This window comes from Cyprinus carpio, chromosome B8, assembly GCF_018340385.1.
Source record: "Cyprinus carpio isolate SPL01 chromosome B8, ASM1834038v1, whole genome shotgun sequence".
NCBI classification, from domain to species: Eukaryota; Metazoa; Chordata; class Actinopteri; order Cypriniformes; family Cyprinidae; genus Cyprinus; species Cyprinus carpio.
Genome location: NC_056604.1, coordinates 24791976 through 24819078, shown reverse-complemented (window position 1 = coordinate 24819078; position 27103 = coordinate 24791976). Strand labels below are relative to the sequence as shown.

The window sequence follows — 27103 nt, the reverse complement described above, 5'->3', positions numbered from 1 at the left end:
AATAGAAATTTTGAAGGAACAGCCTTTGTTTGAAACACAATTTTTATTAATTTTATAAATATATTTACTGTAACTTTTGATCAGTTTAATGCATCCTTGCTGAATAAAAGTAAACATTTGATTTGTATTTATTTACAATGGGTTTGAATGTTCATGGAAAAATATAACTTAAATATAACTTAAAATTAAACTAAATATAATTTTTTTTATATATAATTATCTGTTGTGACGAATCTTTTGTATCAGTGCTCTCTTAATGTGTTTTTTTGATTAGGTGTATATGATGATACCAGAGAAACAGCAAACAGTGGCCCTTCACCCATCATCAACATCAAAAAGGAGAGAGAGACCGAAGAGGAGACCAAAGAAATCCTGCGCAAACTTGAGAAGGACAATGTATGTTTAACTTCTAATTAACTTATTAACTCAAACCTGTGCAGAACCCTTACCTGGTTGTATTACACCCCAAAATCAAAAGGAAGAAATTACACAAAGAAAATAAGTCTTACTTAAGGTCCATTTACATCTTTTCCATTGAGACATCATTTTGTATAATAATTAATCATATTGTTAAATTGAATTCTTATTAATGCATTGACAAAGTTTGATTCATATTACTTTAATACAATAAAAACAGATTTGTCAGAATTTTTTTTTTTCAGATTTTTCATTTAAATTGTAAAATATTATACATCATTGGAATATTTCTTGTACTACTTTTTCATGGTTGATTTAAAAAAAATATATATATTAGAATAACCACTGAAAACAATGGGAAGATGCTTTACACTGATGGCAATTATGTGGAAAAATGTGATAAAGTCATGATGCAAAAACATAATGGTCCTAATAACAGGCTTAATTATCTGGCAAAATATAATTTATTTTTTGCAGTTTGTTTTTGGAGTGAAATATGTCCTTGACCATGCTTTTATGATTTTTATGCTTGTTTAACTGAGAAAAATTATCCACCCTCAAGGCTTTGGTTCTGTGTGTGTAGTTTCTGGATGACCCTCACCTGAGAGGAGAAAGAGGAAGCTGTCCTGTGCAGCTGCCGCTGGCTGTGTCGGGATGGGTCTTCAAAGAGGAGTTTAGCGAGGAGACTCTCAAATCAGAAAAGACCTCCTCAGATCCTGAACCGATGAGCACAGACAGCACTGGAGCTGAAGTGAAGGGTAGGAGAAACTTCATCAAACATGCAAAGACACAAACTAGCGAACATATTAAAGTGTGGTCACTTTTCAAGTTACTCTGCGAAATTTCACTGGCCAAATTCATACTCAAAAGTTTCGGTGTTCAAGTTTTGCCCAAAATTTGCTAATGTGACCACACATTTAGACACAAAGAAGATATTTAGTGAGCTTTCAATACACAGAATTGAGGAGAATTTAACCCTGTCTTCCTTCAGTCAAGCAGGAGCCTTTGGATATTCCTGAACTGAAGAAGGCGGAGCCTCTGTTCAGGCCGCCACCCTTGGCCAAACCTGATTTGCTGCCTGATTTACTGGAGGTGTGGAATCACTGCAAAGAGGAGGAGCTTCTCTTCATCCAGCTTCCTGACTGTCTGCCAGGCCAGCCGCCCACCAGTGACGTCCGGCCCACCAAAACAGAGGTGCAGTCGAGTGACGGACAGACCATGATGCAGAAGACCGAGACTCAGGTTGGCGCTAGCTAGGTTTAGATCACAGATTCATGTTAGTTTTTGCATATACTCATGCATTTTTGTTTGTTTGTCAGGATGAATCTCAAGATGAGAACACGTGTTGTCTCAAGGATCTACAGGAGGGTTTGGTGGGAAAGATGCTTGTGAGGAAGTCAGGCAAAGTTCAGCTTATACTGGGTAACATCATCCTGGATGTGGCCCTGGGAACCCCCTGCGCCTTCCTGCAGGTCAGCTACGCTCATCAATGCAGTGTCACCCTCAGACCATCCAAGATGTAGATGAGCTTGTTTGTTTATAGGAACAGATTTGGAGAAATTTAACATCAGAGCACTTGTTCACCAATGGATCCTCTGCAGTGAATGGGTGCCGTCAGAATAAGAGTCCAAACAGCTGATAAAAACATCACAGTAATCCACACCACTCCAGCCCATCCATCGAAAAGATGTGTGTTTATAAGAAACAAATTCATCCACACATTTTTAAATGTCCAACTGTTGCTTCCAGCTAAAATATGAGTCCTCTATGCATTCTATTGCTATCGCCATTGATAAAGTCATCTTGTCTGAATCAGGAGAGAAATATGCACAGATCAAGCGACAATTAAAAGTGAACGCAATCCAAAACAGTTCTAGAAGTTGGTGGATTTTGACGTGAGAGGACAACTTGGGATGGATTTTTCACTGGAGGAAGCGTTATTCTGGATTATGGACTCGTATTTTGACCAGAAGCAACTTTTTAAAGTTAAAACACCTAAATGGATTTGTTTCTCACAGACACACAGCGTTTCGCTTCACAAGATGTTGACTGACGGACTGGAGTTGTGTGGATTATTGTGATGTTTTTATCAGCTGTTTGGACTCTCATTCTGACGGCACCCATTCACTGCAGAGGATCCATTGTTGAGCATGTGATGTAATAATAAATTTCTCCAAATTTGTTCCCATGAACAAACTAATTCCTCTTAGGCCTGAGGATGAGTACATGTTCAGCAACTTTTCATTTTTGGTGAACTATTCCTTTAACCTGTTGGTGGGGAATCATCCACTGCTGGGATAAAGATGTTATAACAGCATTTGAAGATCCAAAGGCTGAGTAATGTAATGAAATTGGTGACAAATGCTTTATAAGCACATGATCAAGCAGTACTCATCATGGGACTTTGGGTTTGAATCTTTACATGCAATTTATACACTTTAGCTTCTTCATGTATTTTTTTTATACTTGCTCTCAGGTTTGTATAACATTGTCTTTTTCTGTTATTCTTTCTGTGTTTTTGTAGGAACTGGTCTCAGTTGATACAGAGGGCAGGAGGGGAGACATGTCTGTGCTGGGACACATTAAACACAAGTTGGTTTGTTCACCTGACTTCCAGGCTCTTCTAGAAAACAGAGCTTGAGGAGCGGCTGCTAGAATCGCTAATAATTCACTTCAATGCTGTAAATCACTTTGTGAAGAAATGTTCCCATGTACCGTCACAGATGAAGAATTTATGCGATGTCTTTTCAAGACGAGACACTATTACACATGTAAATATTGTGGGTTACAATAAATAGCAAATTTATTGTAAAAATCTGGGTTTGCGTTAAACATTAAGTTAATAAATGTGCCAGAAATTTCTCCTTTTTCCTCCCTGTTTTTTATTATTATTATTTTGAATCAGCAGATTTACAGGCACTAAAAAAAAGTGTGTGTGATGCCGGCTGGGGCTTGTTGATAACATTTACTTTCGTCAGTGCCTACCTCAATCCTTTCCTCTACGTGTTTAACCACTATCACTGCCAAACCCACACACCAATTTCCATTGAAATTATATAAACTGCTGCTACTTCATAAACTGTGATTTGAAGAATGATCAGAAAGAAATGCTCCTCATGAAGGGACTGTTGCTCAGTTTTGCTTATATGTCATCGTGACACCGTGCTTCTGTACTACACTATACTACAGCTTTAAAAACAAGAAGCTGAAATGACACTATGAGAAGTCATCGCAAATGTGACATTCACAAGCATCTTCCCTTTATTGCAGCTGACTGCTCTTTTGAACTTTCTGTTCATCAAAGAATGCTGAAAAAAAGTATTACGGTTTCCACAAAAATATTAAGCAGCACAACGGTTTTGAACACTGATAATAATAAGAAACGTTTCCTGAGCAGCAAATCATCATATTAGAATGATGTCTGAAGGATCATGCATCAAGGGAATAAATTAAATTTGAAAATATATTTAAATTGTAAAACATATTTAACAATATCATTGTTTTTACAAAAAAAAAAACATTATATTTGGAACAGTAGCTATAGTATATTTGTAATAGGCTACTTATACTGTATAAATATGAAAACGAATTGCACAGCTCTTGCACTTCAGGGAGTCACTAACTGTAATTCTTCACAACTATATGAATTTCATATTTTATTGACTATATATTAAGATATATACGATGGGGTCATGAAAATGCACTGCATAGAATCCCACTGTGCAATCATGTATTTATTGACTTTTGCTGTGTTTCAGAGGGACTATACAGTAAATAACTAGTCAACTCACGAAGAGTCCTATAAATAGTCGGCTCATTATTTTATTTTATGACTCCCTGCCAGTGCTTCATGTTTCTGAATGATTTCCTGCTGGGTCCTTTTATAGCTACTGCAGTGACTCTTTTTCTGCCAGTCAGATTCAGCCATTTACATTAACTGAACTGAACTTGAGAACTTGAACTAATTGCATTTATATATATTTAAACTGTAATGCATTTTTATTTGATTGCAAATACAAAAATAAACTATCTGCTCGACATCAGCTCGCATATATAATTTTGGGTTAATTTTTTACTTTAAATATGCATTTTAGGTGCACAGTTGCTCTAAATGGTACAATCAGTTAAATAATTTCCATTGCTACTGTGTTGCTATTAAAGTCTGTTTGTGGAAAAACCAAAGTCTCGAAGAAGTGCGATTTCCAGCCTCCTAAAGTCGACGAAATTCAGTCTGAGGTTCACTTGTGGACTATAAACTTGTATAAAGCCTGGTCAAGATTGCTGATGTCCCCGTATTTCACATTGCACTTCGTGATAAACGCTGGCTGTGGGAACGTTTTGGAAAATACAAGTTCCTAAAAGCTTCAGGAACTTCTGGTCTCGTGTGTGGAGAATGCGGCTGCAGTTTTTCGCCAACTCACCCAACAACTCAGTATTTTCCCCGGCATGAGCGGTATTCAGCTACTGATGTAAACCTGTTTTCCTTCCTCCGAAAAGTACAAACCCCGCCCATCTAATGACTTCCCTTATAACTTTCAGTTTAGATACTATATGAAACATATATAAGTGAAGGATCACTCGGTCGCAGCTGGTTTTCCGTGGACCTGTGTGTGTGGACAGCATGGGCTTCAGTGCGCTCCTGTGCGCGTGTGTTGTAGTTTCGTGCAGCGCCGCTCCGTTTAAACTCGCGCAGAGGAACGAGCCTCAGAACGACAGACCGATCATCGGTAAACCTCTTACCCTCACACTGTCTGTATGTCAAGAAGATGTGTGTACTGAAGTTTTTCGGTTTGCAAAATTAGATTTACTTTAACAGACTGAATTTATTCTTATCATGCTCATAAATAATAAAAACAAACAGCTAAGTGCGCCTTTAACCTTTAACCGCACGTGACTCGAGCATATCTTTGTCTATAGGGATTCTGACGCAAGAGATTGACAGTGAGTCAATGAAAAAGTTTGGAAAGACATACATCCCTTCATCATATGTGAAGTACATCGAGTCCGGGGGAGCTAGAGTTGTGCCGATTAGGTAAGTCTTGTCTGTTTGTTGGCATTAGGTCCCGATTCATGTTTAAAAACCGATTAATCGGTTCAAGTTACACCAAAGTAGGCTATTTCTTCATGAAAAAGAAGTACACTCTACATAAATAATGTATTTTAAAAGAATATACTTACATGTGAACTTAATTAATGCAATGTTTTAGGACACTTCATGTTTGGCTATACTTATTGTATTATATTTTACATTTATATTAGGATACAGTTAGTTGAACATTAGCTATTTATTTATATTTATCAAAGGGCATTATTAAGAGTGCCCTTTGACCCGCTCAAGTAGGACTTAGTGATATTATTTCATAATTACTTCTTTTTTTTTCTTTGAAATGAATGTACAACGAATGTAGGCTACAAAGTTTTATCTCCAAAGTCAATCGAGCGATTTACGAACATAAATATGCCAATTAGTGTGACTGAGTCATTCATTTTGCCCAAAAGTTCTTGCTATCTGGGAACTGATTCAGAAGATTCATATTAATAATAACAACAAACATACATTTAAGAGAATCACACAAGGTAGAAAATAATTAATCTGCAAATCCATATTCAAAATGTGTAATTTCACCGATCACACTACTGAACACATTCTTTGTTTCAGGCTTAACCAGAGTTTGGCAGAGCATGAACAAATCTTCGGGTCAATAAATGGGTATGTTCTCCATCTTTCTTTCAAAAGTCTATCATGTGGTGTTGACCAGATTTCATGATGACCTTACCTGATGTATTCACACACGATCATCATCTGTTCATTATTTAAGCTGTTGTTGGCCATTGTGTAATGTACTGTCAGCATTGGAGATGATTGCAGTAACCTAGATTTGATCCGTTCTGCCAGTTTGTAGGCTAATAGAAAACTCTCAATCTCTCAATCAGTCTTCTTCTCATCGGAGGCGCTGTGGATCTGGAGACATCTGACTTCGCTCGCACCGCTGGGATTTACTTCAGACTGGCCCTGAAGGTGAGGGAACTACAGTGTGCTCCTTGTGTCTCCTGAGTGTTTTTTTTTTTATCATCAACATTTTTTAGGGTAACAGTTAGACTTTATCATGTGCCGTTACTGTAACTATTTTAGGAACTAAACTGCAAGACGTTACCAATAGTCTTATCAAGAGTTGTTTTTGTGCCGTCTCAGGCGAATGATGAGGGTGATTACTTTCCCATCTGGGGAACATGCCTGGGATTTCAGCTGCTCACGGTGCTGGTGGCTGGAGAAAACCTGCTGAGTAAGACAACTGCAGAGAATGTCACTTATCCACTCAACTTCACCGCAGGTACTTCGTCTAAATACATGCCATAGCCAATATACGTAGTCAAGATCAGTCCACTTTTTTATTTTTGCACATAATAAAATTTTCTTTTTATTGGGGTCAGTGATTCCATACATACTTTAACATCCATGGAATCTTTACATTCCATAAAAGGTTCTTTGAAAAAGTATATGGGGAAAAAAAAAATACTAAGCAGCACAAATGTTTTCAAAATTGATGATAAATCATCATATTATACTGATTTCTGAAGGATCATGTGACAGTGCAGACTGCAGTAATGATTCTGAAAATTCAGCTTTGATCACAGAAATAGATTATATTTTAAAGTATATTAAAATAGAAAATCATTATTTAAAATTGTAATAAAATTTCACAGTATTAGTGTTTTTTTTTCTGTATTTCTTATCAAAATACAGCCTTGTTGAACTTAAGAGACGTCTTTTAAGAGAATATGTGACCCTGGACCACAAAACCAGTCTTAAGTTGCTGGGGTATATTTTTAGCAATAGCCAAAAAAACATTGTATGGGTCAAAATTATTGATTTTTCTTTTATGCCAAAAATCATTAGGATATTAAGTAAAGATCATGTTCCATGAAGATATTTTGTAAATTTCCTAACGTAAATATATCAAAGCTTAATTTTTGATTAGTAATATGCATTGCTAAGAATTAATTTGGACTTTAAAGTCGATTTTCTCAATATTTTGATTTTTTTGCACCCTCAGATTCCACATTTTCAAATAGTTGTATCTTAGCCAAATATTGTCCGATCCTAATAAACCGTACATCAATGGAAAGCTCACTTATTCAGCTTTCAGATGTTGTATAAAATTAATTTAAGGCTGGTTTGTTCCCATTAACAGAGGCTTCATCCAGTCGTATGTTCACCAACTTCCCATCTGACATTCGTAAAGCATTGTCCCAAGAACCGCTGACTGGAAATTTCCACCATTATGGAGTGACCAAAGAGGTACATCATTTCTAAACACACAATATTCATTTAAATACTTCTAATTAAAATAACAAAGAAGGAGCAATAGAGCTTGGTCAGGGTAATGCCATGACCACTAGGCTGTGAAGGACAGAAGTACAGTGCGTTCAGTGGATTGTCTTTCCAAAAGACTTTCAGATGACAAAAACAACATAAAACAGATTAGAAAGTTGTGACTTTTAACAATTGTATGTGTTCTAGGACCTTCATACAGTATATGCGCCACTGTAAAGACACTAAGTCTATCCCTCACATCCCTCCGTGTTAAATTCAATATGAAGTCTAACCTGATTAAGGTTTGTATCCGCTTCCTCTTTTTCAGGCATTCATGGGAAATGAGAAATTAAGTGGCTTCTTTTCAGTGCTCTCCACAAACATAGCACAAAATGGCCTTGAGTTTGTATCTACCATGGAAGGTAACAAAACCAGAGACTTTTCACATTTAAAACAACCCTATACAAGCACCCATACACAGTGTAAACGAAATATTATTGGCCTTCAGGCAGGAAGTACCCTTTCTACGGGGTCCAGTGGCATCCGGAAGTGAACCGCTTTCAGTGGGACCCTCGTTACAACTTTCCTCATTCCAGCAATGCTGTGCGCGTGTCGTCCTTACTGGCTGAATTCTTTGTAAATGAGGGTAATTGCAGTCTCATACTTTACTTATGAATGTGTTTGCTTGTTCCTCATTTGTATGAATTTGGATGAACAAATGCATGTGTGTGTTTTCAGGAAGGAGAAGCTCCCACCACTTCAGCGAAGCAGCAGAAGAGAGCAGCGCGCTCATATACAACTACAACCCTGTGTATGTGGCAAATATCTCTGCGTATGAACAGTCTTATTTCTTCTGAGAGACACAATATAGGAAGACATTGAGAAAGACAAAGATATTTCAGACAAATGCACTGTAATAGCCCTCATCGCAGACCTCATCTCACTTTAGGAATATTGTTTTTAACTGAGAGACCATTTAAATAATCAGTGTTTTATTAAATGATTTTGGATTTATTATAACACCCATTCATTATGAAGATGATTACATATTTCATTCCTTCAAAGAGAATAAATACTGTATATATGCATGATTTAAAAATTACACATTACTAAAGCTCAAAGGCACGTTATGGTTTATGTGCCAGAAGAGGGCAGTATTGTCATATTTATGAAATTTTCATGTTTTCCCATGTTTAAATATTTTTTAAACACACACGCACACACACACACACACACACACACACACACACACACACACACACACACACACACACACACACACACACACACACACACACACATATACATATCAGTTTTATGTATATTTTACAGCATTACAGTAGGCTATATTAAAGTACATATACAGTATATTAGTAATAACAATAATATATATAAATGTATATATATGCTTAATTATATGATTAGTATATATTTTAATATGAATTTTAATAAAGATTTCCCATCTGCAAGCCATGTTTTATTCCTGAATAATATTCATTCTTTACTTGATTTTAAGTGTGCATTAAAACCTTTATCACATTTAAAATGACAGATTTACTCAAGGTACTGTACAAATCATGAAATATCAATACAACTATCATATTTTCATATCTTCAGAGGCTAAAAAAATGCTTTAATAATAGAAAAACAAAGAAATGAGGGCTGTGGGAACCAGTCAACCTGATCTTGGTACCACAATGTCACAGAGGCACTGTGTATTGAGGCCCTTAGGGGCCCCTCAGGATGAGGATATTGTAAAAACATGCTGGGTGGACTCTGTGGCAGTTTAGGGGCCCTCCAATATCTCAGTACAACTATATTGTGAAGACAAGGTGTTGGGCTCTTTTTAAATACTGGGACCCTTTGTCGGCCCTTGAGGGCCCCCGTCATATCTCAGAACTAAGCATGAGGGTGGGTTGACTAATGCCAACATACCCAAAAATTCAGCACAATGGTCATGAATGTTGCACTGAGAAAGTGTAATTATTATAGGTCGTTTGTAATTACACATCGCTATTGTATTTCTATTTTGATTAATTACATATGACATTTAATGTGTCATATGAACGTACAAAATGACGGCCAGAGGACTGTCTTGTTTATGTCTTCATATGTGAGTCACAGTAGACAGTGGAGAAGAAGATTGGCTCGATTTTGTGCCCATCACTCCGTCTGGGAGGGACTTTAATTCGCTCTTGTTTAGTTCTCAATGGATGCCATCAACACCAGCCGCGACACGCGATCAGATGCAAAACGAAGGACGTGTTTTCTTCACCGCAAGCTGAATAAGAGTCAAATGTCGTGAATGTGAACGCATTTACTAGCTGACCAGATGAAACGACTGAGATCGCTATGAAGACGCGTGGGGACTGCGTTTAGATGAATCCAGATCTGCTGCATGGCCTGACAGAGCGCATCGTCTCTCTGTTTATAAACACACATCCCTGCATAGAAAGCAAGCGCGCGGGTGGATTGATGCACCCTTTCCAGTGGTGCAACGGTAAGATCCTTCCTGAAATACTCTAGGATTTTATAGGCTGCTATCTTAAAACAATAAACAAACACCGTGATCATAACAATGAGATGTTGCTATCAATGGCAATGACAATGAAAAAGGGAAATATTTTTTAAAAACCTAGTTTAAAACGCACATGCCAGGTCTTAGAAATATAATATTTGTATCCACACTGGTTTGAGGCATTTTGAAAAACAATTATTACTTAAAAGAAGTTTTACTGAAATTACTAAAATGTAAAGTGGTGCAACCTTCAAATACTTCTTCACTACCCTGTACACGTGGATAGACAAATTTTCAAATGTGCTTTTTAACTATCATACATTTTGAGGCCTGAATATCTAATAATAATAACAATGTATTTTAAGTTTTTTTGGGGGTACGTCATTTGACTTTTATTATATATATACATTACATTTGTGTGTACTGTGTATATTTATTATGTATATATAAATACAAACACATGCATGCATATATTTAAGAAAAATATGCTATATTTATATATTAAATATATTGATATAATATAAACGATATAAATATCAATATATACATGTAAATATTTTCAAAATACATGCTGTATGTGTTTGTATTTATATATACATAATAAATATACACAGTATACTTCCAAAACTTTTATTTTGGATGCGATTAATCGCGAGTAATTGTTTGGCAGCACTAATTTTAATGCATTTTTGAATAGCTTAGAAGATAAAAGTGTCATATTATCGACCCATATGCAATATCTATTTTCATATAATACAAAGGTTCATTTTAGTCACTCTCCAACAGTTAGATACACAAACCATTAATTAAAGGAGCCTAGATTGATTGACAGCTTGTTGTCACCTCAAACTGACTTTTGACATTTAAAGAGACAGTCAGCTTGACAGAATAGATATCTCACAGATTATTAATATTTTCCAAAGACAGCAAAGCCGTGGCATTCATCTGATTATACTTTTAGATCTGATACAGATCTACGTCTCATTCTATCTAGATTCTTGTGAGTCATTGAGAGCTGTTAAAAATTTCAAACATATTTATAGGTCATTCCATATTTGTCTTGAAAGCGGTTCACAGATGAGAGCCCTCTATAATCTCAGGGCTTGTTAATATTTCATGTAAAACTCATTGAAAAAGCTCAGAATAAGCTGAAATGCACTGCTTTGTGTAAAAAATCCGCCATTTTATTATTATACTGTCAAAAGTGACCAATACAATCTTGTATCCTTTTGTGTTCCACAGAAGAAGGTAAATAATGATAGAATTGTATTTATTTTAATGGCAATTAAACATTGAAGGTAAAAAATATGTACTTACTTGATAACAATCATCTACAATATTAAGGTATTAATGGATTTAGATTGATTGAAAATGTTTCTATGTTGCTGCATCTTTTTGATATCAGCCATATAGTCATCTTTTTCACACCGGCATCATCCTCGCAATATAGGTCAGCAGCTTTGCAAAGAGCTCTGCTGGCAAATGTGTGGTTTGTTTAAGGGTCTGGTTTGCCAACACAGAAAGCACAGTTTAAATCCCAAGAAGGGGTGACTCAACCCTGCTTTATCAGTGAGAGACTCCTCACCGTGAGCTTGCTCCTGCGGGACGGCCTCCGCAAATGGCTTTCTGTTACTGAAGCAAATGTGTCTGTTAAATGGCAAGCAACTCTAGTGACCCAGTTTGTACATTAACACGCCTTCTAGTGTATGTCTCTTCCAAACACCCCCTCATCTCACCTCCTGCTTGGTTTTTTATTTATGTTGTATCGTGAACAGTACAACCTCTTGTGAAAAAGAAGTGCACTTAATGGTATCGAATGTGCACTTGTAGTACTTCAAAGTTTATATATTTGTTTTTCAAATGAACTTGCAAATGATATAATATTAGTTACAAATAAATGGCATCTTAATAGTACTTAAAGAGAATATATACTGTCAAGTATACTTTTTATTAATACCAGATTAATGCCACTACATTTGAAATCATTGTTTTAATCATCTTTTGTCATAATTTAAAGAACTTATTTTGATGTGGCAACTAACATGCTAAATCACATGTTAATTATAATTTCAACTGTGTTGAGTTATTTGATATTACCTTTAATATATTTAAAATGTACTAAATTGTAACATCATCATTACAAATGCATAATTGCAAATATATTTAAATACATCACATACAAGTGACTTCAAAGTATATAGTTTAGCATGAATGCATTCAACAGCACACATTTCAAATAGAATATAATTATTAAATTACATGTAAATGTACTTTGGTCATCCTTAAGTTCAACTAATTGCATTTAATAACAATTTAAACTATAAAACATTTACAATTAATTTCAAATACCATGCTCGTAAGTGTCTGAAGTGTTAAGTATTTTCTATAAAACATATTATTTCTTTTGTTAAAAGTATGCTTAATTTTTATGCACTTCCTGTATCTGTTTGCCTCTTTAATCACTTGATGTATTCCCCAATTGGATAAAAGTATCTGCAAAATGAATAGGCTAAATGTAAATGTAATGTTTAAATATTAATTATACGTTATAACATTTTATAAAAATAATTTATACAAATATCATGGTCAATATTAAAAAACCTTTACTGTAAACTTATTTAGGGAAAAAGCAACAGATTATATTATTAAATGATATTGATATTGATCAAGCTTAAGGAAAAGAGATCATTGATAAACAATTGGAATCATCTGCCAGTATTAGGTAATATTTACACATTAAACAGAAGAATTGGACTTTAAATCAGTTGTCAATAATAGATTCAAAAGACTTGATTGAGGTTCTTGACAGTGTTGGCATGTCTGCGGTTTTGGCAACACTGTTGCCGCCGGTTGAAGCGACTCCGATAATGTGATATTTATCCCTTGGAAGGCGAATTTTAGCAGGGAAACCCCACCAAAAAAGGTGTATTTTACCCACCGGAACATGTCCCTCGAAATGTGGTTGGGCTAGTTTTGGGCTAGTTTTGAGTAGCAATTGGGCGGGTTTTCTTGTGAAAACCTGGCAACACTGGTTCTTGAGGCCATTAGTTGTTTTATCAGCAGGGAGTGTGAGAATGAAGTGGAGAGACTGAGACTACAGCAGTGCTCTTCTATCGATTTCCCTCCTTGGAAGCACGACTCTAACTGAGGCAGACGAGTCTCACTTTCAACAGAAATGATGTTAAATGACAATGTTATCGATTTCCGTCGGTCCAGGTAACTTGTGAAGAGCTGACAGAGACAGCAGAAATGAAAGAGACAGTGTTTATGTTTTTATTTTTTCAATCTTGTACAAGAATACCAAGTGCCCTCCAAATGTGTTTCTGCAATTATATTCTCAGGAAACAATACCATAATGTGGGTTTACCAGCGCTTGATTCTGAAGATTTTACACCAGTGTCTTACACGGATAAATTTGTTTCTGGATTATAAAATTGTATGTTTTTACAAAAAAATATGAAGCAGCACAACTGTTTTCAACATTTATAATAATAAGAGTTGTTTCTTGAGCAGAAAATCAGCATATTAGACTGATTTCTGAAGGATCATGTGACACTAAAGACTGGAGTAATGATGTTGAATATTCAGCTTTGACATCAGGAATAAATTATGTTTTAAAATATAGTCAAATAGAAATTGGTTAAATTAAATTGTATTTCACAATATTATTTTTACTGCATTTTTATCAATTAATTGCAGCCTTGGTGAGCAAAAGATACTTCATTAACATACATTATAAAATCTTGCTAACCCAAAGAGTAGCATACAAAATCAACACATTGGAACATAAATCAACTGTGTTTCACTTACAATTCATAATTGTTGGTGTTTGATGATTAAACAAAAAAATAAAAATACAATTCACGAAGATTTGTGTGAATCTAAAGTTGCACATACATAAAAGGATTATTTTATTTTTTATTATTATTTTATCTTTTTTTCTAATAATATCTTTTGTTATATTCTTGGAATTATTTTTTATATTTAGGTAAGAAGAAAAAAAGTAAGACAAACTTTAAATATGATATCAGAAATGCATTTGAAAATGTTCCAGCAGAACAGGGTTGAATGTACAAGGACAAAGACAAAATCTGCATTTACATAGAGCTTGTTAGAAAAATCAACAGTGTTGTAAACATGCAATAAATGCTTTATTGTACTCCTTTTTTTATTACACACCTAACAGGTAAATATATTAAATAATAGGGTTTGTGCTGTGAATTATATACACATATATCTAGATTATACAGTAGGTCATGGAGAAACACATTGGGCACAAAATGGCAAATGTTTTCCTGAGTATGGTTTATGAAAACAATAAACATCAGACTACCTTTTAAACATTATGTTTAAGATATTTTTTTTATATTCCGATGAAATGTCCTCCATTTCTTGATTGTTTTGTACAAGCAGCCAACAAATGCCTGTGAGCATAATGAAGGTCTACAATTTATAAACCACAGGCACCTATTCATTAATAGCAGAGCAGTTTAGGCACTTCTGCTCCTGAACAATGTGAACACAGCGAGTGGGGAAGTTAGACGGGCACTCGTCCAATCACAAATCACAGATGTGTTACTAAAGAATGCAATGTCCCGCTGTGTGTTTGGGCTGCAGAACAGGCCGATGTATGTTGTGTAATGGTGTGGCAATGCTTGGTGGATTTTCCTTTCAGACAGCTGCTCAAAATCAGTGATTATTCCAGAGTTACTGAGGGAAATTAGACTCGATCAGCATTCTAATTGCACTTTAAGTGTAGCAGCGACCCATGGGACCTCTTGATAAATGGGAGGCTGGAGAGCTTTGAATCATTCATCAGGTCCAATATCTGTTATCCTTGCTTTTCTTTTAAAGTCACAGTAACAGACATTTTCCAGTGCAAATTACCGATATAATGCTATACATAATGATATTGTATTTTAAAAATCATTCTGGCATCATATTTAAAGGGATAGTTCACCCAAAAATGAAAATGTGATGTTTATCTGCTTACTCCCAGGGCATCCAAGATGTACAGTAGGTGACTTTGTTTCTTCAGAAGAACACAAATGAAGTTTGAATCCTCAATACCTAAACCATTGCAGTCTGTCAGTCATGTAATGGAAGTGAATGTGAATCACGGCTTTGAGAGTAAAAAAAAAACATACACAAACAAAACCATATTAAACCCTGCGGCTCGTGACGATACATCGATGTGTAAAGACTCGAAACGATCGGTCTGTGCAAGAAACTGAACAGTATTTATATCATTTTTACCTTTGATTCATGCAATGTCTGAGACTTATAAGTGCATTACCGCCACCTATCTCTCAAATGGACCATTGAAACGCTATCTACAATCTCAATTAGGAGTGTCAATGGTCCATTTGAGAGATAGGTGGCGGTAATGCACTTATAAGTCTGCAATCCACCATAAAGCAAGAAGAAGATGCATCACACGCCGGCTGTTGAGAGCACGCTCAGAACGCGCTCAGGACAGTTCGGACATTGGCTGAATCTGATGTAAAAACAATATAAATAATCTTACTAACTGTTAATAATTAGAGGGTTCACCAAAATCACCAAAATACAACAGAAGATTGGAAAAAGACATTTGGATGGTATAGGGTCAGAATTTGGTGTAAACAGCGTGAAAGCATGGATCCATCTTGCTAGTATCAGTGGTTCAGGCTGCTGCTGCTGCTGCTGGGGGTGTAATGGTGTGTGGGATAATTTCTTGGCACACTTTTGGCCACTTAGTACCAACCGAGCATCATTTAAAGCCACAGCCTACCTGAGTATTGTTGCTGATTATGTCCATCCCTTTATGACCACAGTGTGCCCATCTGGCTTCTTCTAGAAGGATAATGCAGCCATATCACAAAGCTCAAATCATCTCAAACTGGTTTCTTGTACACGGAAATGAGTTGACTAAACACAAATGGCCTCCACAGTCACAGATCTCAATCCAATAAAGCAGCTTCAGGATGTGGTGGAACGGGAGGTTTGCATAATGGATGTGCAGCCGACAAATCTGTAACCACCGCAGCGCACAATGCAGTTATCTCAATATAGACCAAAATCTCTGAGGAATGTTTCCAGGTTGCCAGGTTGTCCGTCAAACAAAACTAGCCCCTAATCATGTTTTTTCCATTGTTTTCAGCCTCAGACGTCTCGCACACAGACCGTCGGCTGAACGTCTGATGCATATGCGTTGGGGGTAAAGCAATTCAAGGAACACGAGTTACATAATCAGATTACTTTTTTAGTAACTGGCAAAGTAACACATTACTTTTTCAAACAAGTAATTCCAGTTACTTTGTTCCCATGTCTTGACTGACAGCTCTTGTGTTGCCATGCTGAGAGAAATTGGGAGTAAGTGCAGAGGCGTTGTGTGCGGTGTCATATTACTGTAGTTCTAGACTAAAAATAAACATGTATTTACTCATCTCACCTGCACAAAATCAGATTCAGTATTCCTCAAAATGAATAAAACCAGTCAAATGCAAACTCATTTCACTTTTGTTGTGAGAAGGCATTTACATTTGTAAAATAACTTTTTTATATTAAAAACAAACAAGCAAGCCCTGCCCAGGTTTAAAAAGTAACTCAAAAATATGCATTACTTCCCGTAAAAAGTAACTAAGTAACGTAATTAGTTACTTTTTAAGGGAGTAACGCAATATTGTAATGCATTACTTTTAAATGTAACTTTCCCCAGCACTGATTATGGCACACAAAATTGGAAACACTTCGTTAGTTTCGAAGTCGTCATCTGATTTGTTGAATTATACAGAATTTCCGGGAGGCGTGTGTGTCGCGTTCTTTAACGTTCTGCGCGGAAACGGATGCCGTGATGCCAAATCCCCTAATGAAAGGAGAAAGCCATTGTGCTTACAACTGTGACAATGAGCACTTATATATGTTGGGTTTACAAAAGTATGTGAAATGTGTAAAGTTCGTGGAATAGACTCTTTAAAATTTGTCCAAGAGTTTAACACACCGGTCTGTCATTTCTACGCCCCTAAATATGGCCTGGCACAAAACGAAACATGATTGGTTGCTTTACCTGTCAAAAAAATGGATTCTTGAGCGGTCCTTGGCCATTTAAAGTGACCAGTTGAGATCGCTTTAATCTGTAGACTAACAACCAACCCACGGCAACAGTGTAAAAGTAGGCTAATTCCACGGAAAATGTGTAGAATTGGCAACCCTGTTCAGCAGCATGTTGAATCTATGCCACAAAGAATTAAAGCAATAGTTCTGCCCAAAAATGGAAATTACCCCATGATTTACTCACCCTCAAGCCATCCTATGAGTATATATGAGTTTCTTCTTTCAGATGAATACAATCTGAGTTAGGCTGTATTAAAAATGTCCTGGCTCTTCCAGGCTTTATAATGGCAGTAAATGGGGGTCAAGATTTTGAAGTCCAATAAAGTGCATCCATCCATCATAAAAAGTGCTCCACATAAATCCACACTTTATAAACAGCAGAAGCGAACCATGACTCCTGAGCCTAGGCCCTCTTCCTAGATGTTTTCAATCATCGAACTTTAAACTCATTGACACCACTTTCTCATCCTTCAGATTCACTTTTAAGTGTTTGGAGGATAGATTAAAGGTAGATCTATGCGACACGTCCCGTGTCCTCTTTTAGAAATGCAACTAGAAGAAAGCGAAAGTGACTGAGGTCACCAAAATAAAACAGCTAAATTTAGGTCAAATGAAAATCCTCACAACAAATGCATCATCACACAATCAGTCTGTGCACAAAACCAACAAACGTAATGTGTGTTTAATGTACGCCAGCACATCATGACAGCGCTCACAGCAAAACAAATAAGCGATAGATATTTCATGACAAACAAGCATGATTTATAATAAGCAGTATTATTATTGGCACAGCAGCCCAGTAAATGTCCTCACTTACGTTATTTGCGGCTTCCATCATGACATCAATAAGAGCTAATTCACAAGTTCACACTTACATATAAAAAACAGAGTAAAGGTTATGCATATTTGGCATGCTGTCCGAGGGGAGGGCTCCGAATCCAGAGTACCCCCCCCCACCCCACAGGTTAGGATAGGAATAGTTGTAAGTGTGGAGATGGGGTGGAGGAGGGATGCTGGGAAACTGTCAAGGAATCAGAGGTTAGTCTGCTGTGTACTGTATATATACACCTCTTATCTTGTTAATTGGGTTGATTATGGATTGTGCTCCTCGTGTGTTAATTAGGTTATTTATCTAAACATGCTCCTCCTGAACTTTGTTAATAAAACATCATTTAGTTTGTCAGTGTATATGTTTTTTTTCCAGAGATCCCCACAGCGGACGGAACATATCGGAAAGATATGATTGGTCAGTTTTTCCGTCATTTGAAATTCCGCTCCCATTGATTTACTATTGCTTGGTCCTCTGTAATGTCACAGCTGGGTTAGTCAGTAAAGTTAAACACAAGAGATGGTCCAAAGGGTCACTGGGTGAATTGTTCACTATTCTTGAACCAAATCATAATGATGTAATGATAGTTAGTTCACACACCTGCATTTCCTCTGACAGAGAATCTAGTGAAAGCCCTTAATGTTTCCTGTTTATACCCAGTGAAAGGTGGACTCAAGTCTGAAACACTGTTAGATTAGTCATCAAAGCTGTCATCAGAGGAGAGGAGGGCTATATTTGTGCTCTAATACAGACCTGTCACTGAAGTGTTGTTTTCATGCTGTTTGTGTTACTGATGAGATTTCACTGTCTGTGTAGGGTGCTTCTGCGGTTTGGGACTTATCTACTCCAATAAGACCTGCACTATGTCATCCGTCACCTTCCAGGACCTTCCTCTCAATATCTATATGGTGATCTTCGGCACAGGCATCTTCGTCTTCGTGCTCAGCCTCATATTCTGCTGCTATTTTATAAGGTGAGTCTGATGTCACACACACACAAGCATATGTATGGTATGATCATAGACTAGCTGTAGACGGGCTGGTGGTGAAAGTCAACAGGAAGTCGCGGTGTTGTTGATGGTACACTCACAGACGTCAGCAGGACGCTTCATGTCACCAACACTGTTATTAATGCAACTATTGTATTACAGGCCAATACAAACCACCTCAAATATCCCACCCTTTCCTTTCCTTTCCTTTCCTTTCCTTTCCTTTCCTTTCCTTTCCTTTCCTTTCCTTTCCTTTCCTTTCCTTTCCTTTCCTTTCCTTTCCTTTTCCTTTCCTTTCCTTTCCTTTCCTTTCCTTTCCTTTCCTTTCCTTTCCTTTCCTTTCATTTCCTTTTCTTTTCTCCCTGTCTATTTCTTTTCTTTTCTTTCCTTATCTTTAGATTTTTCTTCTTTTCTTTTCTTTTCTTTTTTTTCTTTTCTTTTCTTTTCTTTTCTTTTCTTTTCTTTTCTTTTCATTTTTTCTTTTTATTTTCCTCTTTTCTATTCTTTTGTTTTCTTTTCTTTCCTTTTCTTTTCTTTTTCTTTTATATCTCTTTCTTTTCTTTTCTTTTCTTTTCTTTTCTTTTCTTTTCTTTTCTTTTCTTTTGTCTTGTCTAATTCTATGCTATTCAGTTTCTTCTCTTTCCTTATCTATCCTACCTTTTTTATTTTCTCTGCTTTTCTAACTATTTCTCTTTCTTTCTTTCTTTCTTTCTTTCTTTCTTTCTTTCTTTCTTTCTTTCTTTCTTTCTCTTTCTTTTCGTGTTCTTCTTTTCTTTCTTTATTTTTCTTATTTTCCTTGTCCAATCTTTCCTTGTTCTTCTTCTTTCCTTCTTTTTTTCTTTTCTTTTCTTTTCTTTTCTTTTCTTTTCTTTTCTTTTCTTTTCTTTTCTTTTCTTTTCTTTTCTTTTCTTTCTCCTATTTCTTTTCTATTTCTTATCTTTCCTCACATATCCTGTTTTCTTTTCTTTTTTCTTTTTCCTGTCTTTGATCTGTGTCTTTTGTTGCAAAATGAAGTACAGTATATAAATTGCTAAGCACAGACAGAAGACTTCTATATAGTAATTTCAGATTTCTCTCTTAGCTCTTGACTATTGGACAGCATGTAAATCATGTCAAATGCAAATGAAAGCTCTTGAAGAGCGGTGTGTGAACAAGTGTTCAGACCCTCCAGAGCTTGTGTCGTGAGCAGCACACACTGCCGTACAAATCAGTGATTCACCAGTAAAATTTAACTCCGGGTTTCGATCCCAGCTCTGAAAATGACTCACGCCTGCATGTATCACCATGATTCATTTTGTTGTGTCCATGTTACAGATTCAGCCTCACTAAGTTTGATTTTATCCTCAGTCCCTCTCCTAACATTAGAGAGACCACCGCTCACATCAGTCCATTACAGACATCATTAAAGTCAGTCCTATTAGTCAAATATCTTACTATAAAACGTAATTCCATTCCAATTCATGAAAAATACTAATTGTGTCAGTGTTTCATACATTGAAAATTCTCAAACCTTTACTTTAAAACTTTAAACACAATCAGCACGATCAACACCATAGAGTCATGAAGAAGCACTAGCATTATTTAATCATCACTCTCACCACAGTATTCAAAACTGTTCACACACCAGTGAAAAACCTGTGGATGTTAAATCGTTTGTTTGGCTTTGTATCCACACAATGCAGAAAGTGTTTAAATTAGAGTCAGAATTAGAAAAAGCTGACATGTATATAATGAAAGCCAACTGTCACTATTTGTGTTTATTTACAGAACAAGGAGCAAAAAGTAAGTGTACTGTATGCTAGAGGGATCATTTTGATTTGTGACTCAACTTATAACAATGCTGAAAATTTAGTGAATTATATAAACTGTTGTGCATTTCTCATAATTTTTCAGTAACTGTATACTTTATATGTTCTTTTGTCATCAATAGTAAATTGAGACATCAAGCCCAGAGTGAACGCTTTGGATACAGAGAGGTAAGAGAGAGAAAGCAGATAGGCATTAAAGAGGTCTTCTCTTACATTTTTATCATTTAGTTTTTTCTAAGTATAATGTTAATCAAGGTTAATTGTACTAACTGTTAGCATATGGGCAATGCAGGTCATTTTAAAAGGAGATCCAAAGAAGCTGAATCTTCATGGGGTAAGAAACTGCCCTGTCTACATTCGCTGTATTTTGTTTTGGTTTGTAATTGAATTGTTTGATGTATCAGAAATTCCCAGACCTGGAGCAGTCATAGAATATATGCTCACCAAGCTGCATTTATTAGATTAAAAATACAGCTTAAATAGTGATATCGTAAAATATTTTCTATTGTAGTATATTTTAAAATGGAATTTATTCTTGTAATGCAAAGATGTCACATGATCCTTCTAATATGCTGATTTTATTATTATTTAACACCAATGAAAACAACTGCTTCATATTTATGTGGAAATCGTGATATGTTTTTCAGGATTCTGAATAGAACGTTTAGAAGAACAGAATTTATTTGAATTATAAATATACCGTCACATTTAAAAAACATATTTCACAATATTAAATTTTTACTGCATGCATTTTTGATCAAATTGGTGAACATAAGCCACTTTCTTTCAAAAACATTTAAAAAATTCTGAATTATTAAGTAATGTCACAATGTTATAAATAATATGTGGTCACACTTTAGTTTAGGGACCAATTCTCACTATTAACTAACTATTAACTATGGTTTTGCCTCAATAAACTCCTAATTTGCTGCTTATTAATAGTTAGTAAGGTAGTTGTTAAGTTTAGTTATGGAAAGCGATCTAAAATATGGTTGTGCAGAATACAGCACTGATATGTGCTTTATAAGCTTCCAGTGAACCTTTCTGAACTCCATGATCAAATGTGTTTTTTACTGTGCTGTTATATCTTTGAAAAGCTTTCAAGAGTTAGTTTATTTCCACCCATGTCTTTCCACTCTTTTTTCACTTTTCCTCATTTTTATTTGTGTCTCCACACCCCTGCGGTGCGTGACGTCCCTCCACAGCAGACATGTGCCGTGTGCTTGGAGGACTTTAAGGTGAAAGATGAGCTGGGAGTGTTGCCATGCCAACATGCCTTTCACAGGAGGTGAGTCTAACAGCTGGTGTTCATAAAGCAGCAGCAGCAGCATCCTGCTATTGTTAGCAGCTCGGCAGGCTGATCCTAGATACTTCATGTTTACATACACTGGTCTTTTTCTCTTTAACATTCTCTGTTTCCCCGTTTAGATAATTCCAGATTATATGCATCGAAAATCAAAATTGCTGTTTTTTTAACTATTTGTAAAGCAATATTTGTGATATGTGACCTTGGACCACAAAACCAGTCATAAGGGTAAATTTTTTGAATTGAGATTTATACATCATCTAAAAAAGCTAAATAAATAATCTTTCCATTGATGTATGGTTTGTTAGGATCAGACAATATTTGCCGAGATACAATTATTTGAAAATCTGGAATCTGAGGGTGCAAAAAAAAAAAATCAAAATATTGAGAAAATCGCCTTTAAAGTTGTCCAAACGAACTTCTTAGCAATGCATATTACTAATCAGAAATTACGTTTTGATATATTTACGGTAGGAAATTTACAAAATACATTCATGGAACATGATCTTTACTCAATATCCTAATGATTTTTGGCATAAAAGAAAAATCCATAATTTTGACCCATACAATGTTTTTTTGGCTATTGCTAAAAATATACCCCAGTGACTTAAGACTGGTTTTGTGGTCCAGGGTCACATATATGGTCCTTGCAGATTTTGTTTTTCAAAAACCAAAAGAAATAATATTTGTGTTTTGATATTTTGATTTTTCAGCCTCAGGCCATCCAGGATGTTGATGGGTTGGTTTCTCTATGGGAACAGATTTGGAGAAATGTAGCATTGCATCGCTTGTTCACCAATGGATCCTCTGCAGTGAATGGGTGCCGTCAGAATAAGAGACAAAACAGCTGATAAAAACACAATAATCCACACCACTCCAGTCCATCAGTTAATGTCTTTTGAAGTGAAAAGATGTGCGTTCATAAGAAACAAATCCATCATTAAGACATTTTTAACTTTAAACCATAGCTTCCAGCTAAAATACCTAAAGTCCATTATCTATAATATTTCTATCTCTAGTAAAAAAGTCACCTCGTCTGAATCAGGAGAGAAATATGCACAGATCAAGCATTGTTTACAAGTGAAAACAGTCCGTAACAGTTCAAAACAGATTTTTTTTCACTTTTTTATTATTGATCATGGTCTTGTATATTGGCGATGTGTTGATGGATGGATTTGTTTCTTAAAAACACATTTCACTTCACAAGACATTAATTGATAAACTGGAGTAGAGTGGCATTATTGTGATGTTTTTATCAGTTGTTTGGACTCTGACGGCACCCATTCACTGCAGAGCATCCATTGGTAAAACTAAGTGATAGAATGCTCCATTTCTCTAGATCTCTATATCCGAAAAGATTCTCTTTATGTGTAACTTGAGTAAATTTAATTGGTGACTTTCTGTTTGTGGTGTGTGTGTTGAGGTGGCTGGAGGTGCGCTGCGTCTGCCCCATGTGTAATAAACCCCTGGCAGGATCCTCCGAGCAGCACCAGAGCATAGGCACACTGCTGGATGAGCTGGTGTAGGGACGAGACCGACATCAGTCTTCAAAAACTCCCTCTGGAGTCTTTTTTTTTTTTTTACAGACATGAACAGACCTGACTGTGACCCTCACTGTATCGTGAGACTGAACCTCACAGATGAGGTCAAGAGGCATGTTTCTCGATAAAACATTAAGGGAGACCGTAGATTCTTGATTGAAGAAACCTCTAGGCTAAGGCTTTGTATCTTTTGAGTAAAGAAGCCTTTAATTTAACAGCGAATGCTAACTGAGCTGTTCAGTCATAATGTCTGTTATGTATGGTTTGTATGCTAACCAAGAAGGCTAATTCACCTCCGGTTCCCTCAGGAATTCATAACGGGTTTTTTAATGATTTCTGAGTAAAACAAGGCCTGTGGGAAATACTATTTTAAGATTCATGAAGAATTTAAATTGGGAAACCCTTGAGTGCTTTATAAACTCAAGCTGCTACATACAGTAAGAACTACAACTACCACAAGGATGTGTGTTTACACAAACAACCGTTGTAGTCCTTATGTAGTGACTTTTTAAAGCACACAAAAGTTTTAAATTCTCATTTGAGGTATGAATATGTGTAATTTGTGTTGTACAACAAAATGTGCCAAAATTAAATGTAACAGACCACTAAAAAAACAACTGAAACTCCTGTGAGAAACCCTCTGGGCTTTAGGACTACAAACTAAATATCTGTATTGTAAATGCTCTACATCCGACCAGATGAGGAGGAAACAGGATTTACATCATTCCAGCACTGAACACTGGACCGCAAGTGACAACAGCACAGTACACTGGGCCCAAAGAACTTTATCACAGTGTGTGTGTGTGTTTTACAGTCATCAGTAGTAGTGTTGGATGTCTCGTTCATTCTAGATATGTGTGCACAAATCATCGATGTCTTAAGAGATTTTAAGCAAACACTACCACAGTTCCCTGAGTCCCGGACACAGAAATGGGCTGCCAGTGAAACACAAGTGGCTTTCTTTTTGTATTTCAAGTTTTTGTGTTTGTTCAATGTAATCTGATTGCTGTTGTTACTACCTGCAGTGTTTAAGTCAATGTTTTCACACCAAAAAAAAAAAAAAAAAAAAAAAAAAAACATTTTGAAAGCATTTTTCTGAGCAGCATGTTTGATTTTCTATTATGTGTGTGTGTGTGTGCGGCTGTCTTTTTTTATAGCTAAGTGAAATATTTTAAGCACTTCATCATTTTCAGTTTAGATGTGGTAGAACATGACCTTTTCATTATATTTCATTACATTTAAAAGTAGTCAACGGAAGGATGTGGAATGTGTCATTCCATGCATTTATTTTTCATTTTACTTTTCCTTGAGCTACCTTAAAGGAATATTTCACCCAAAAGTAAACACCTGCTGACAGTTTACTCATCCTCAGGACACCCAAGATGTAGATGAGTTTGTTTCTTCATCAGAACAGATTCAGAGAAATGTTGCATTACATCACTTGCTCACCAATGGATCCACTGTAGTGAATGGGTGCCGTCAGAATGAGTGCATTCTCTTATAATTTCACCACATATATTGTAAAACAAACACAAAAAGTAAGTCAATTATGTGTATGACCTCCAATAATATTAGACTGCAAACATTCATACGTGAGAAAGAAGCATATTTTGAAGAAAAAAACTTACAAGACCCAAGTGGAACAATTATAGGACATCATTTCTTTAAGTTAAACTTAATTATATTGAGTGTAAAGTTTTATTTAGATCAGTGAAGGTGCAGCTGACTTCATAAGTGAGTAAGCTTCAGATAATTGTAGTCCAGATGCATCTGAATAATATAACTTGACTATGAATTAAATACAGCTAAAAAAATAAACGAATCATACAGTCAACTAAGTAATTCATCATTCAACTTTCCCAGAATTAAACTGAGCTGAATAATGACACTTATCTCCTGTAGAGCTGCAAATAGCTGAAATCGAATTTGTTTAATAATTAATGAATTTCACTAAATAAATTATTTTCCTTCTCATTATTGTGAAGCTGCTTTGATATAATCTGTATTGTGTAATGCACTATATAAATTTATTTTACTTGTCTTTATTGTGAGGATGATTTGAAACCAGCCATCAAAAAATAACAATGTTAAAGGGTTACTCCAACCCAAAATGAAATGTTGTCATTAATCACTTACCCCCATGTCATTCCAAACCCTTAAAAGCTTTGTTCGTCTTCAGAACACAATTTAAGATATTTTGGATGAAAACCGGGAGGTTTGTCACTGTCCCATAGACTGCCAAGTAACTTACACTCTCAAGGTTCAGGAAAGTATGAAAGGCATCATCAGAATAGTCCATCTGCCATCAGTGATTCAACCGTAATGTTATGAAGCGACGAGAATACTGTCACAGCTGATACAGAAGAACATAAACTGCCTGCGTACAGCTTATTCTCCAAAATGTCGCTACACTGATTTGGAGAGACACAGACGAGACAAATTGTTGAATAAAGTCATTATTTTTGTTTTATTTTTGTACAAAAAGTATTCTTGTCGCTTATTCTCTTGTCAGAGAATTTTTTTATTTGTCCTCAACCAAGACCTTTTTACTTCCTTTGTAAACATATAAAATGTGCATTCAAGGAAAATTAACCAAAGATTTTTATTTATTTTTTTCATAGAAAATTTGCTGCAGATGTACTCACCCTCAGGTCATCCAAGATGTAGACGAGTTTGTTTTTTCATAGGAACATATTTGGAGAAACTGAGCATTAAATTACTTGTTCACCAATGGATGCTCTGCAGTGAATGGGTGCCGTCAGAATGAGAGCCCAAACAGCTTATAAAAACATCACAATAATCCACAGGTAATAGATACGACTCCAGTCCATCAGTTAACATCTTAAGAAGTGAAAAGCTGTGTGTTTGTAAGAAACAACTCCATAATTTAAGCATTTTTAACTTAAAAACATTGTTTCAGGATAAAATATGAGTGCTTTATCCATAATTTTGCTTTCTCCAGTAGAAAAAAAGTTGTCTGAATCTTGAGTTAAATATGTTGTTTTAGGGTAAAGTTTGAGTGATGTGTAAATAGTTTTGATTTATTATGTGTTTCAGGATAAAATATTGTTCTCAAGTAGAAAAAAAATTGTCTGAATCTCTGTTTACAAGTGAAAACAGTTCTAAAATGATTTGTAGTTAAAACACTTAAAGGATGAATTTGTTTCTTGAAAAAAAAAAACAGATGGACTGGAGTTGTGTGGATTATTGTGATGTTTTTACCAGCTGTTTGGACTCTCATTCTGACGGCACCCATTTTGTGATGTTTTTACAATGTTTTTGGGGT

The 27103-nt window shown here is 35.7% G+C and overlaps 3 protein-coding genes across 4 annotated transcripts in view; all 3 read left to right on the top strand.

Annotated features, from left to right (window-relative positions):
- The window catches only part of LOC109065403 (DNA-directed RNA polymerase III subunit RPC4-like), a 7627-nt gene extending 4348 nt beyond the window's left edge, over positions 1–3279 (top strand). The window contains exons 5-9 of the mRNA XM_042730227.1: positions 275–396; positions 1001–1175; positions 1409–1659; positions 1737–1889; positions 2942–3279. Of these exons, the coding sequence (XP_042586161.1) occupies positions 275–396; positions 1001–1175; positions 1409–1659; positions 1737–1889; positions 2942–3058 (818 nt within the window). The 3' untranslated portion in view covers positions 3059–3279. The remainder of the gene's footprint in view (positions 1–274; positions 397–1000; positions 1176–1408; positions 1660–1736; positions 1890–2941) is intronic.
- Positions 3280–4948: 1669 nt separating this feature from the next.
- LOC109065404 (gamma-glutamyl hydrolase) lies at positions 4949–8823 on the top strand. The gene is made up of 9 exons (XM_042730226.1): positions 4949–5144; positions 5335–5449; positions 6077–6127; positions 6352–6436; positions 6611–6749; positions 7611–7717; positions 8061–8154; positions 8241–8378; positions 8471–8823. The coding sequence occupies exons 1-9, from the start codon at positions 5039–5041 to the stop codon at positions 8587–8589; spliced, it is 954 nt and encodes a 317-aa protein (XP_042586160.1). The 5' UTR covers positions 4949–5038; the 3' UTR covers positions 8590–8823.
- A 1070-nt stretch (positions 8824–9893) lies between these two features.
- On the top strand, positions 9894–24900 carry LOC109065405 (RING finger protein 122-like). Of its 2 annotated transcripts, none has more exons than XM_042730225.1 (6): positions 9894–10232; positions 18991–19147; positions 21093–21138; positions 21263–21304; positions 22179–22258; positions 23688–24900. In XM_042730225.1, exons 1-6 carry the CDS (start codon positions 10112–10114, stop codon positions 23800–23802), a joined length of 561 nt encoding a protein of 186 aa, XP_042586159.1. In that variant the 5' UTR covers positions 9894–10111; the 3' UTR covers positions 23803–24900. The 2 variants fall into 2 exon arrangements, with proteins under 2 accessions (XP_042586159.1, XP_042586158.1); XM_042730224.1 differs by having other exon boundaries at positions 9896–10232; positions 22176–22258.
- Positions 24901–27103: the final 2203 nt, after the last annotated feature.